This window comes from Argiope bruennichi, chromosome 1, assembly GCF_947563725.1.
Source record: "Argiope bruennichi chromosome 1, qqArgBrue1.1, whole genome shotgun sequence".
NCBI classification, from domain to species: domain Eukaryota; kingdom Metazoa; phylum Arthropoda; class Arachnida; order Araneae; family Araneidae; genus Argiope; species Argiope bruennichi.
In genome coordinates this window covers 14,129,083-14,142,964 of record NC_079151.1, presented here as the reverse complement: position 1 = coordinate 14,142,964, position 13,882 = coordinate 14,129,083, and the positions used below count along the sequence as shown (strand labels likewise).

Here is a 13,882-nt window from a genome sequence, read left to right as displayed (position 1 = left end):
CGTGATGCTGTAAAACGTAATTATATGGACAGCGAAACTCTTGAAGTTCCGATAACAATCTTATTATCACACTGATGTTCGATATTTGCTGTATAAGTTTGCTTAAAATATCTCTTGAATTATTTATGTGATAACATGGCAATTCTTTAATAAAATTTCATTTTGGCTTTGTGATATACAAAATAACGGAATATTGTATGTGGGGCTTTACCAATTTTTTTATGCTGGTACTAATACAAATGCTATTAAAAGATATGAAAATATTAAAAATACTTTGTTCTTGTCTTACTCTTTTTTTTCCCGTTCCTATTGTGATTTTGCATATCGTTTTAAGTTGTATTTTTTAACCGGAACTGACTCTTCCTCGTATTGACCATTAAAAGATAGTCTCCGTATGATTTTACTACAAAAACTACTTTCAGATCGTAGTTATTTGTTTAAACGTAATAATCTTGGTATTCATATGCCTAAAGACTCTTTCGTATTCATATGTTTAAAGAATATATTTAATAGAATAATTTCCAATAGTGAAGCTGTATGTCTCTTAATAACTATACCATTTATATATTAATGCATTCGGTAAATAATCATTTATATCACTTTTTGTTGAAATAATTCCATTTATTTGTGTTACCGTACATAGATCTATATGGCATTTTCAAAATATTTACTTTTTTATTGTTTATAAAATAATATTTTATATTAGAAACACATATTACATTCTGCTGTTAAAGTTATTCAATATTTCTTGTGTTTGAAATTTGAGTGTTGTGAAAAAAAAAACCCACTAATTATTGATGGAAACGTTAGCACTGATATTATTCTTATAAATACCTTAATAGTCAGTTGCGATTATAATTTTTATCTGAATAATAATTGTTTGAACCTGAAGCATGTCGTCTGCGTATATGATTATTGTATTTCGTATTTATAAATTACATTATGATCTTTATTACTGTTCTTCCTAAAATATATCAAAATCTTATTTTTTTTAAAGAATTTTCGAAAATTAATAAAGATTTTGTTTGCATTGTTATAGATATTAAATGATATTACCTGAATGAATTTTATAGAACTTCTCCTTGCTTTTTCCATCCCTGTGTGGCGCTAGTGATCCATGATAGACATACATTTCATGAGTGGATTTCTGTTGCAAACGCGCATCAGAAATCAGTTCGTTTTTTAAGACATTGTGGGATGTTTGATGTGTACCGATAATTTATTTAATATAAAGAGTTCTTTTTTGCTTTTCACTCAATCTACGTCTTTTATTATTATATATTTATACTTTTTACCACTCAGAAGGCTTCAAAATTGATTTGACAATTTTGATATTAACATAAAGAGGAAATGTATTTGAAGATGGCGATTCTTTTATACTCTGCTGTATTCCTATTTGTTGTAAATTGCAGTGCATCTGGTAAGTCATATTTTAGTATTCATACTTTTAAAATAGCTTAATTTAAAAAAAGAAATAGTGATATATGTTAACAAAATAAATATAATGCTTTGCTAAATTGTGTAATCAAAAGTGCTGCTCGTTGAAAGGATTCTCGACTCCAGTTTTTCTTATCTTGAAGAACATATTCCATGATACTTTTAACATACTATAATCAAAGTATAAAATGTTATGCTCATTTCTTACAATTCTACGCAATTTATGGTGTCAAATTCCTGTTTGCTGATGTTATTTACTAATTCGATTGAACGAATGTGATGAAAATGCTGTTTCAAAGCTTTATTTTCTTTGCTGTAATAGTATATATGATTGCATTCTAAGAAAAATAAGAAAATAAAAAACAGCTACGAGCATTATATCTGTACAATGCATGTATAATAAAAATCGAAGGGCTTTGAAAATTTCTAAATTTTATTACGTCAAAAATGCATATAGTAATATGAATTCCTTAGTTTTCTTAGTGGGATTTTTGAAAATCTTAAGAATTTGTTTTGCTCTTATGAAGAAAAAAAAAGTGTAATCTTAATCATGGCCGAAACTTATTTCATAGAGCCGATTATTTGCTTTTACGCGAAATTGAAATATATTAAATTGACTCGGGATTTGAAATATATTAAATATAGATAATATCGTGATTTTATGTATTTTAAGCGTCAACATTTAATATTAGTTTAAAAATCTTAGAGATTTAATTTACTTAAATTTAAAAAAATTACAAATATTTTTAATGTTTACATGTTTGTTACTCGTGCTATCGCTCTTAAGTACATGAATTTTTTTCCTAACATTTTGAAAAGTTTCCTAATTTTCCTTTTCGAAAACATAATATAAATCATATATAATAAGAATGATTGTAAGTAATGTTGATTTCGATTTTTGTTGAGATATACGGAAGTATCATTATACTAAAGTGCGTAAAACTAATACCGGAGTTAAATTATTCAGAGAGGAGCATTTTTTACATTAACTATATCAAAGTAAAAGTTTTTAGATCGATGGAGTAGAAGAAAATTATTAAACTTTCCCCATTCTTAAATACTGTATAATTCATGTTCAACGGAAGATTTGTGATTGTTAAATAGCCTGTATGAGTTTTTTAAAGTAAAGCTTTCAAATTAAATTATTTTAACTTCTTTTGAATTCTTATGCCTACAAACTAGAAATAAATAATTTTATAAAAAAAAATATCATCGTTATACCAAAATAAAATTCGAAATATTGCTTGTCTGATGCTTTTTATCCGTGTTTGCATTAATTTTTATGTTGAGTGTAGTTCAGTTTATATGTAAAAATACTAAACCCTTTTGATTTGATAGTAATTTTTTTATAGAACTAATTTTTAAGTTCGTGACTTTCCTTTCGATCTAATTCAATGTCTAATTCGATAAATTGAACAACATTTTCTTGAACGTATTATTCCTTTTTTAATATGTGGAACAACTGATGCTTTATCACTATATTCCTTTTCTTAGAATCGGGAGCTCCAAAGATAAACCCCTTTCACTTCTCTCAAGAACTGAATGTGGGAATGCGTACCTCTATCTTGTGTGCCATCATCTACGGAGATGCACCCTTTGAGTTTACTTGGTTCAAAGATGGACAGAAGCTTTCGGAAACACACGCTATTTCCATTAAAACATTTGACGATTTTACTTCCACTTTAGCTATTTCAAAAGTAGACGCCGAGAGTAATGGAAACTACACCTGTAGGGCGTCTAACTCTAGGGGATTTGATGAAAAATCGGCTCTCTTATCTGTGAAGGGTAACACGATCTCAATGTTTTATGATTAAATGTTTTAAAATATTCTTATTTTTATAAATTTTTGAAGATTAGAATGAACAAAGTTACTTTTTAAAACATTTTATTTGGTAAATGGTGTGATATTTTATTTCATTTTTTTGTTGTTGATGATATGTGTTTTCTTAGATACTGCTTGACTTATTTTCATGACACTGAATTACATACATTTTTATCCGTAACATAATTTCTTAAAAATGATTCACATTTTCTGTTTTGTGAAGCTTGTACAAACTATGTTAAATTAATCGCTTCTTCTTTTTATATACTTGTTGTTATCATATTACTATATTTTCTTATATTTGATCTCTGTCACGATTAAACCATGCTAATAAAACTCCAATTTACATTTTACCAATCAACATGTAATAGTTTATAGATACATAATCTTATAGTAAATTTATAAATTTTACTAAAAAAAGACTTCTCGAAGTAGAATGGTTACAAATTTTGTCCAAAAAATTGAATAATTTATACTTCATTCAACTCCTCTTTTCCAGATGTCTGAAAAGCCTTTATTACGATTTTTTCCATTGTTATTTCAAATTATAAATAGGAATAAAAAGAGTTGAAGAATTTTGTATAAATAATTAATGCTATTTAAGTACCTTTGATAATGTTGCGTGAACTTGGGTTTTATTTTGTTTATTCAAATCATGAAAGTTGCACGCAAGATTTTATAAGATACGTATTAAATAATTATAAAACTTACATGTGCCTATTCATTTTTCCCACAATATTTCAGTAAGGTTTTCCAAGTTTTATATCTATTCATAGTAGAACTGAATTTGTATTTATATTAAGATTATCATGCATTATAATATTGGATGTCACTGTGATCACTTGGTACGTAACACGAAATACAAAAATATAAATAATACAAATTTATATTTTCAAGTTGTATATCTATCGCTACCGAGCTATATAGCTGTCGAAATAAGTCGTTCTTACATATTGCTTAATTGCACTCATTAAATATTTTACTATTTCTGTGTTGAAAAATTAGTTACAATTTCATTCTTCCAATTTTATTAATTTATATTATTTCTTTTGTTGAAAGTAATGATTCTATGGATTGCATTATGATTTATATTGCACTGTATATATTTAGTTCCCATAGTGAAACAATATGTTTGAAATTTTTTAAATCGCCGTATGCTCTTTTGCGATCCAATAATTTTTAGAAGATAATGTTGCACTTTATTCTTGAATGAAAACTAAATTGTATCTTTTTATTATTTTTGTGTGATTTTTGAAAACTTGTTATATGAAAATTCAGAAAGATTTAGGAAAGTAAAATATCTTTGATGTTTTTTTTAATTAAATAGCAGTATTTTTAGCATGTTGCTATGATGTACACAAAAAATACATAGAACATTTATTTTTAATCATTTTTATTCTTTAATAATTGCTCTTGCAAGCTGTTTATGTGAATTTATTGTAAAACAATAAATCGATTGATAATAATTAAGATTTATCTTTTTAACCAAGATAAACTGAATTATATTTCTACTTATTGAACTGTCATTAGAGTTTGTTTGATATCTTTAAGCAAAAAACCATGAGAATATTTCTTTTTCAGGATATTCTTCTTCCAATTTTTATAGAAATAGAAATCTGTATTTAAGGAACACTTTTAAATATAATTTCTGGATAGAAAACTTCTATTTATATTTTCTGTCCCTATGTGGCGCTAGTAATCCATGGTTGATATTTTCCATACTATGATGCTGAAAAGGTTTAAAAGTTGTCAGACATTTTGTTGCAGTTCCGTGATTATGACAGTCCGTATTAAGTCATATAATAAGTGCATTATTTTATGAGTAATTTTTGTGTATTGTATTGTAAACTGTTTGTGTTCTATTTGGCAGTAGCAGAGTATAAAGTATCGTATTCAAAATCAGGCAACACGATTATATAAAGATGTCGAATTCTCTAAATCGTATCGTTCTTCTAGTACTCATTTTAAAATTTTCTTCTGCAAGTAAGTAAAATATTATTATTTACTTTTTCTGTTTATTCAAAATTATCACGATAAGATCAATTTGTGTGTAATTTTCCTCGATATTTTGCAAAAATTGATTCCCAAAAAAAATTAAGTGTTGTGATGAATATTTCTGTGATTTTCTTACTACCCCGGTAAATAATACCGGATAAATATTTTTCTCCCTTTAAAATCAGTAGTTTTACTTTCTAATATTATTTAAAAGGTTATGTAGTAGAATGAAATGTTCAAAATATTCATAATATTTATTTGTGCGTTTCTGAGAGATATATATTTTATCAATGCTTTATGTAGTAATGGCATATATTTAAACTTTATAATGGTAAATTTTTAATTACATATAATTTTTTGTATTGTAACGTTAAGGAAAGGATTAAATTCCATTTTCTATTGATGTTAAATTATTAATTTAGTGGAACCAATAATATGCGTTTATCCATATTTTCTCATTAATGTTAGTTACATAGAAACAAACAAAAAACGTACCGAAGTATTTTTATTTTATTTCTGATTTGATGAAAACTTTCTATTTTTAAGCACATATAATTCTTTTCAATGATTTTAATTGAAAATTGCTTTTTTTTGCTTCATGAATTCTCTCATATTTTTAGATAATGGAGTTCCAAGGATCAGTCCTTTCCATTTTCCCACGGATTTAGATCTAGGAATGCGAACTTCTATACTCTGTGTTGTAAATTATGGAGACCCACCATTTGAATTTACTTGGTTCAAAAACGGGCAAAAAATGATGGAAACACATTCTGTTTCTATCAGAAAAATCGACGATTTCACATCCAACTTGGTTATTTCTAAAGTCGATGCCGACAGCAACGGCAACTATACTTGCCGAGCTTCTAATTCAAAAGGATTTGACGAAAAGTTTGCATTATTATCCGTGAAAGGTATGTCTTTTTAAACTCATTTTAATATACACAGAATGAAAATCGGACTTTTTTAGATGAAAAGTATGCATATATCTATAATATCAACCAAGAAATCATATATCTCTGCTGTCACTCTTATGATGTAACGTTTTCATGATCTCGGTTGAAGGTATAATCTCAGTTGAAGACATCATTCCATGTTTATATTGTAAAGGAATGTTTATATCTGGATTGAATTAATATCTCTTTGTGAAATGAATATTGTATACTTCTGATCTCCTTCAATCAAAACTTTGATGTCTTTCAGTTAAATCTGTTATTAAAATTATTAGTTAGTAAAAAACGAGTAATTACATATATTCAAGGATAAAAAAAGCACAATGACTGATTCGAAGCCATTTTTCATATTTTTTTGTTTATTAAAAAAGTATTGAAGTATAATGATATTTCTATGAATTCTATCAGTTCCATAGACAACAATTTCACAATATTTTTTTTATTTGAATCTGTTTAACTTAGATATTACTGTCAAATATATTTCAGCAAAAATTTTAACCTGTCCAGAAAAATTTTTGTTTTGCTTTCACTCACTATATTTTCATTTATTATTTGTTTTGTTTTTTGGGGTAAATATTAAAAAACTGAAAAGTAATGTGATTACTGTGTTAACACTATTTTTAATTAAATAATTGCATGCACTTTTCTCGTATTCATAATCACTGTTTATAAAAAATTGTAAACCGTTTTGTAAGTATTTGTAACCTATAACTATATGAATTTAAAAAATTATGCAACAATTGTAACTACTTCACTCAAATTTCTTTTGTTTCCAAAATTTCCACTAACGCAGATATGGCAAAGATGTCCAGTAGGCATCATTCTTATACTTTAATCAACGTACTGTATATCTTTTTTTCAGTTTCCATAAAAGCATTTATTCGAAAAACATTGTTTTTTATTAAAAGACTTGTATGTTGCAGATACATCAATTCGTTATTAATAAATTGTAAAATCTTACTTGTATACATCAAAATGCTAATCATTTACGAAATACTCACTTAAATTGTAACTTTTTTTCAGAGGGTGGGGCTGGATGATAATTGTGGACTATAAAATAATGTCCTTTGAAATTTATTTTATAAATAATAAAATCTGCGAGTATGCTTATTTTTATATTTTTCTTCGTTTATCATGAATACTTTAACTGAATTTGATAATAATTGTGTATTTTCAATTACATTTTTTGAGCCCGTTTATTTATTTTCCTTTTTAAGGGAAATTTCATTATGCTTTGTTTAAAATCATTAGAATGACTATAAACTGAAAAATGTATCAGTATCATATTTCATATAATTAAAATCTTTGAGTTATGGTGGTAATTTTGCTTTGACAAACTGACTATGAATTATCATATGATATGTAAAAATCGTGCTACAAATATCACAATCCGATTATGAAGGATTCGTGATATTCACAAATCTATTTATTTTTAATGTTTTGTGAAATGTTCAAATGTAAATTCATGTGGAAGCTGGTGATGATAGTGTTCGTGTTGAAACAAAAATTCTTGATCAAAATGTTTCTGAAGTAAAAAAAAAAAATTAAAAATTAAGCATAAAAGTAAGAGTTCTATGATCTCTGGTTTCGACACTATGAAAAATTTGTACGAAATTATCTATCAGAATGTAATGTAACAATTTAACTTTCAGACAGCATTATTGCATAAAAGTACTTTATAAATAACTTTTCTTTGCATTTTCTGTCACACCGCCCATCTGCTTATTGCTAGTAATCAATAATGGAGAATCTACAAAAATCTGTCTCAGAACCATTTTATTAGGTAATGAAAGAAAGCGGAGATGATTTTCCAGAACTTCTTTCGCTTACTCTAATAAAAAGTAGTCTCTCTTCGCACAAAATTGTAAAACTCGGGCAAGGCTGTGAATACTACGAGTGCTCAGATATTATTTTTATAAAATCCTACACATGACTATTGATAAAGTAAAGAAAACTGGTACTTTGTACCAGTTCTTTATAAACTGCATGGCATTGATTAACAATAATTACCAAATATTCTTATGAATATTTTCAAATGCTGTATCTTGGGTTTTATTGAATCTAACATTCGATTTTTCGTAATTAAACACAAACATGCAGTTCATACTTAGAAACCAGAATATATCTTTCGGTTGTCATTTTTTAAAAACAAATTCTGGAACGAACTGCAATTGTTGTCACAATATCACATACCAAATCTCATTTTTTAAAATTACTGTGTTTTTATGTTATTGCATTTGCGAAAGTACAGATCATCAGATGGCCAATCGCTGGTCTGATTTTGTTCCAAATTTTATAAGTGTCTGCATTTCAGACGCTAAATCTTTGTACCAACTTTTACCTATCTAGCTTCTTGCGTTTTGGAATTATCGAGTACACTTGTATTTAAATAGCTAGACAGATGGATTTCGTTTGAATATTTTGTGTAAAGATTATGTATCAAATATAATCCGTGAATGACTCGTAGATTGAATAAAAGGACCATGACTTTGTTTCCAGAAATATTATTTTGATCTACAATTCCATTTTTATATCACATGATCTGTTCATATCTTTGCAGAATGTATTGAATATTAAAATATTTCATGATTATGAAATATTTTAATAAAATTATCTAAAATCTCTAAAATATTTCTTAAATTAAAATTTTCAAATTTTCTTAATAGTATATATAACATACACGTTGTAAATTAGTATAAAGGAAAATTAAATTTTTGATAATGATGATATAATCCACATATATATTTTTTAAATATTTCTCTGGAGGCTGATAACTAGCTCGATCATTTACAAAAATTCCAAACTAAGTCGATTTTTCTGTAATTGGGGTTTGGGTCGCTCAAAATATATCCCATCTACTTTCAGGCGAATTTGAATGCGAGCTTTCGTTCACTTCTCAATCATTTGAGGTGTTTAAATTTATTTGATAAAAGACCGATTTCCATTAAGGGTAGAGCGCGAAATATCGCTCCAGAAAAATGGGTGAATGTAACTCATTAAACGCGGACAGCTACAGGAATTGTATACTTGCCAAGTTACTAATTAACTGCGGTCAAATGAAAATTCGACAGTTCTATTGATAAAAGGCATTCATTTTACATTACTGATTTCTTGCAGTTATGTCGTAAATCATTTTTTGGGGGAAAAATTAATTTGGTTTATTAATCATCGATTATTGTGATGTTTTTCAATGTGTGTTTTATAAAACTTTTTGAAGCTCTCCATATTATAAAGGAATATGCTCATAGAAAATACAGATTTGTATAAAGTACACCACTACGCGCATCTTAAAACTTTTTATGTGATTGTCTATTCCACGCATTAGATTAGTTTTAGCTTTTCATCTAAAAGCTTAATACTAGTTTGAAAATCTGCTAAAGGATATTATCGCTTTATTTTGTGTAATTGTATTAAATTTTATAGAAAGATTTTTTTTTTTTTTTTTTGCTAAAGCTTTATTGATTTAAAAATTGATGACGAATTGGGGCATGAATTGTTTCGATTTTACTTTAAAGATATTTTGATAAATAAATAATTTTCTTTTGCTTTTTCTGAAAGTGAATTTCCATTAAGTGGCGGAGCGCGGACGGATTTCCATTAAGAAAAAATCTTTCTGCTTAGCTAATGACAAATGTCCGTACAGATTTAGTCCTGTAAATGCATTATTATAAGACTTTCTACATACTACCTATATTTGCAAAAGGTATTTGAATACAGAATTTTAATATTAAGTTTTCTTTTCTATCATTTACTCTGAATTTTGTATGGAATTTCCAAATTTATCCAGTTTAAATGTCGAGCTTATTTATAGGTTTTAATTTCACAACTTCATTACCTTGTTAAAAGAAACATTTCAATCTATTAATGATTGAAAACGCTAATAGATTTTAAATATGGCTTTGCTAGTAACTGGAATTTGAGTAACATATATAATTGGATTACATAACAACTTGGCCTGGGAAAAATAGATCTAGTTCTTGTGTTTTTTTATCACTTAATGTATTTTTTGTTATTATCACAATGCAATTATTACACAATAAGATGATGAACTAAGGTATGATGTTATGAAAAAAATTTAATTTTTTTTTTTAGTTTCTGGAATCATATTTTACACTCACATATTTAAATATTTTGTTCTACTCTTTATGATAGAGCATTTTTTTTTACATATAACAAAATGGAAACCTCTCCTTGTGGTCTGTATTTGTGAAGATGTCTTTGGGACCATTTGTATTTATCTATATAACTGCAGAATAATTCTGTATACAACAGGAATTTTTTGTAAATTTTTATGTGTGTATATGAAGTTACTTAGCAATTGATCCTTCGAAATCTTTTATTCGTATTAGTTCACATTTTTTTTTAAATCTTAAAATGATACTGTTGCTATCATGATCATTTTTATTCTAATTAATTATTATAGGAATGAATCTAACAATTAATGTTCGAAATAACAAATCATTCTCACTTTTTCTCTTTTGATTTTCTGCTCCTATGTGGCGCTAGTATCCCGTTATTGGTAGAAAATTCACTAATAGCCTCGACGAAGTGCTTAGAAGTTAGTTCATTAAAGCGGGTATTCTGTAGAAACAACGTGGCATCTTTTACTCTATGTTATGTTTATGCAGCTGTTTGAAAATGAAAATAATACCAATATTTTTCTATTTTTTACAAGCTGTGTGAAAATATTATCCTATATAATTCTTTTATAAATTACCAATAAGTAACATCAAAGAAGCATGGATACTGCGATCCTTCTATTTCTGCTGTTTGGCGTCATTTCGACAGAAGGTGAGTCAGAACTTTTGCCTTTAAAATAAATTAATGTTTATATTCTTATTATATGTAATCTTATACCTAATTGATTAAATTAAGAAAAGTCAAAAGAGTATTATAAAATTAAAAACATCTTTTGCTAGTTAAATTACATTGAAATTTCAGTCTCAATACAGAATGTAAGATAAATTTTTTTACATTATTTCGATGCTGTGTTTAAGATTTTAGCAACGTTCCATTAACTTATTTCATTTTCAATTTCTTAAACATATCAATGATGCACATTTCAAGAAGTTTGATTTCATGAATTAAATTTTAATTCTGTTATTCCGATGCGTAAACATTTTCGATCTAAAATAGAATTTACAACTCTGATTGAAGCAGATTTTCATTTTTTCCTTGTATTTTAAATAAACATCTGATATAAAAAGCTTAATTTTTTGCGAATTTTCCAGCTTGTTTCAAAAGTGAAACTCAGAGTAAATGCATTAGAATTGCAATAAATAAAATCATTGTAATTTTCTTTATCATTTATCTGTTTTATAAGCATCTGCAAGCTTATTAATTTTATCACTCTTTCCTTCCACAAAACAAAATTATAAAGAAGGTGATGAAAACCTGATTATTTTCAGCATTCTTGTTGATTTTAAAATACGAATTTTTTAAACTATATATTCTGTCTATCTCTTTCCCAGAATCAATTTCGCAACAAAATCCATTCTGCATAATATACAGCATATATATTTAAATGATATTTTTAAAATGATATTGTAGAGTTGCAATCAAAGTTGGAATAGCCAGTTTTCATGCTCTTTTTACTTCTGTACGCTTTGAAGTAACATTTTTTTTAATAAGTACATTTTAAAACAATGCAAGAAATATATTTATTCCATGCTTTAATACTAACTCTTTTTAAGATATAAGCTTTTTTGTTATACTTTTGAAGATCGCGGACAATTTTAGTTGTTATGCACTACCAATATTTAGGAAGGTTAAATGTATGTAATTATGCCTTTGGGACTGAACTACCATTTTTGGATTTCGAATTCAACATTTTGAAACTGTATCAAACGGCGTGTGGTGGGCATGGAATATTGAATCAACTTCTACACAAAAGAGAGTTATCATTATTCCATAATCAATTTTGGAAACATACGGCATTTTCTTTTATAATGATTTTTTTAAAGGAGTAAATTATCTTAAAATTTACTTTTTGGAATTGATCCCCAATTGCGTAATTACGTCTAATCTGTGTTCTACATTGTACATAAATCTATCCACATAATATTATAACACCACGCATCTTATGATATTTCATCCTATGATATTTTTTCAGGTGCTAAAAGCCCCGAAATTCTTCCTTTTCACTTCATGGGCGATTTATCCTTGGGCAAGCGAGTGACCGTTGCATGTTCTGTGATTGATGGCGATCCACCTTTCGAATTTGTGTGGCTTAAGGATGGTGTTCTGGTGACTTCCTCTGGAAATATCCATACCAAAACATACGAGGATGATTTCCAGTCCAATTTAATAATATCAAAGCTTGATTCGGATAGCAATGGGAATTATACTTGCAAGGTGTCAAATGCAGTAGGGAAGGATGAACACTCCGCTGTACTACTTCTGAAGAGTATGTTTCATTTTGTCTTTAATATAGAACGAAGTAAAAATTCTGGTTAAAAATGATTATAATGTTTAGAGCAAGTCTTGAAAGTAATTGCGTGCGAATTTTGAATTATTCTGTGTGATTTTAAGTATTTGACTGCAATTTTAAATTGTATAGTTCGTTAAACATGCAATCAGTTTAAATTTGATAATACCTTTTAGACTCCATGATAAAAATTCGTTTAATATAAACAATAAATGTTACAAATAAGTGTGCCGGCGTCCTGGCATAGGGGTAGCGCGTCTTCCCCGTGATCTGGGCGTCCCGGGTTCGAGTCCCGGTTTGGGCATGGTTGTTCTTCTGTTGTTCTATCTGTGAGATGTGTGAATGTGCCCTCCTGTAAAAAGGGGTTGTGCAAGCGAATGAGTGATGCGTGAGTAGCAAAGTCGTACTCTGGGCCCTAGTTGGCGCTGCTATAAAAAATAAGAGACGTCCCCCTCAGGCTTAAATCGCTGTCTTCGTAACAGCGGGCTTGTCAGTGGCAAGTGCCATAAGAAACAAACAAACAAATAAGTGTTTTGTACGAATCGTGAAAAGTATTTATATTTATTCATGGATTTTTTTGTACGTTTATAAGTCATTTATGTAGCTTCGAATTACATTATTTTCTCTCGATTATAAGTGCGTTAGTTTATTTATATTTACTTTCACATTCAAATAAGAACAATTTCCTTCAAAAAGATGACATGATTATATAATAAATATGTTCGCTATAAAGCATAGGCCTTGGTATTGTCAGTAACTGAAATTGTATAATAAACTTTTTTATTTATATTCAATGGTCATTTGAGATGCACATAATATGTGATACAATGATTTTTATGTTCATGATTACCATGTACATTCAGAGTATTTTCATTTTTAAGATCTAGTATTTTCTGATATTTTTTGTCTCTTTCTTTATTATGTTGACGATCTAGTAAATGTGCTTTTGCAAAAAATATTTCTTAGGCGTAATATTTTCATCGCAGATTTTTTTTTTCACAAATCAGTCCTAAGCCAATGTTTATAAGTGTATATTTTATTTTATACTACGTAACTTAAATAATTTGCTTAATATGACGTAGGGATTATGAAATTGTGACAGGATCTGGAGTTATAACTACATTTTAAGGAAGATTTAACCATGTGATTTCCTTTGGTAATTTTTCTCGAACGAAAACAATTGTATTTGAAGGTGAAAAAGAAAAATGCCCCGATAACAATAACGGTGAATGTTATATAGTAATTTTTCCA

At 27.6% G+C, this 13,882-nt stretch overlaps 1 protein-coding gene across 9 annotated transcripts in view; it reads left to right on the top strand.

Moving 5' to 3' along the window:
- The window catches only part of LOC129978905 (cell adhesion molecule DSCAML1-like), a 139,729-nt gene that overhangs the window by 33,652 nt on the left and 92,195 nt on the right, over positions 1–13,882 (top strand). Inside the window, exons 1-2 of one of the 9 annotated variants that reach the window (XM_056090722.1) lie at positions 1,348–1,420; positions 2,932–3,222. The exons of 6 other annotated variants lie outside the window; for them this stretch is intronic. In XM_056090722.1, coding sequence (XP_055946697.1) covers positions 1,351–1,420; positions 2,932–3,222 — 361 coding nt within the window. In that variant the 5' untranslated portion in view covers positions 1,348–1,350. Of the gene's footprint in view, positions 1–1,347; positions 1,421–2,931; positions 3,223–5,166; positions 5,243–5,874; positions 6,166–10,895; positions 10,996–12,316; positions 12,611–13,882 lie in introns of those variants that run through there. 2 more of the 9 variants (XM_056090983.1, XM_056091141.1) reach the window with 2 other exon arrangements.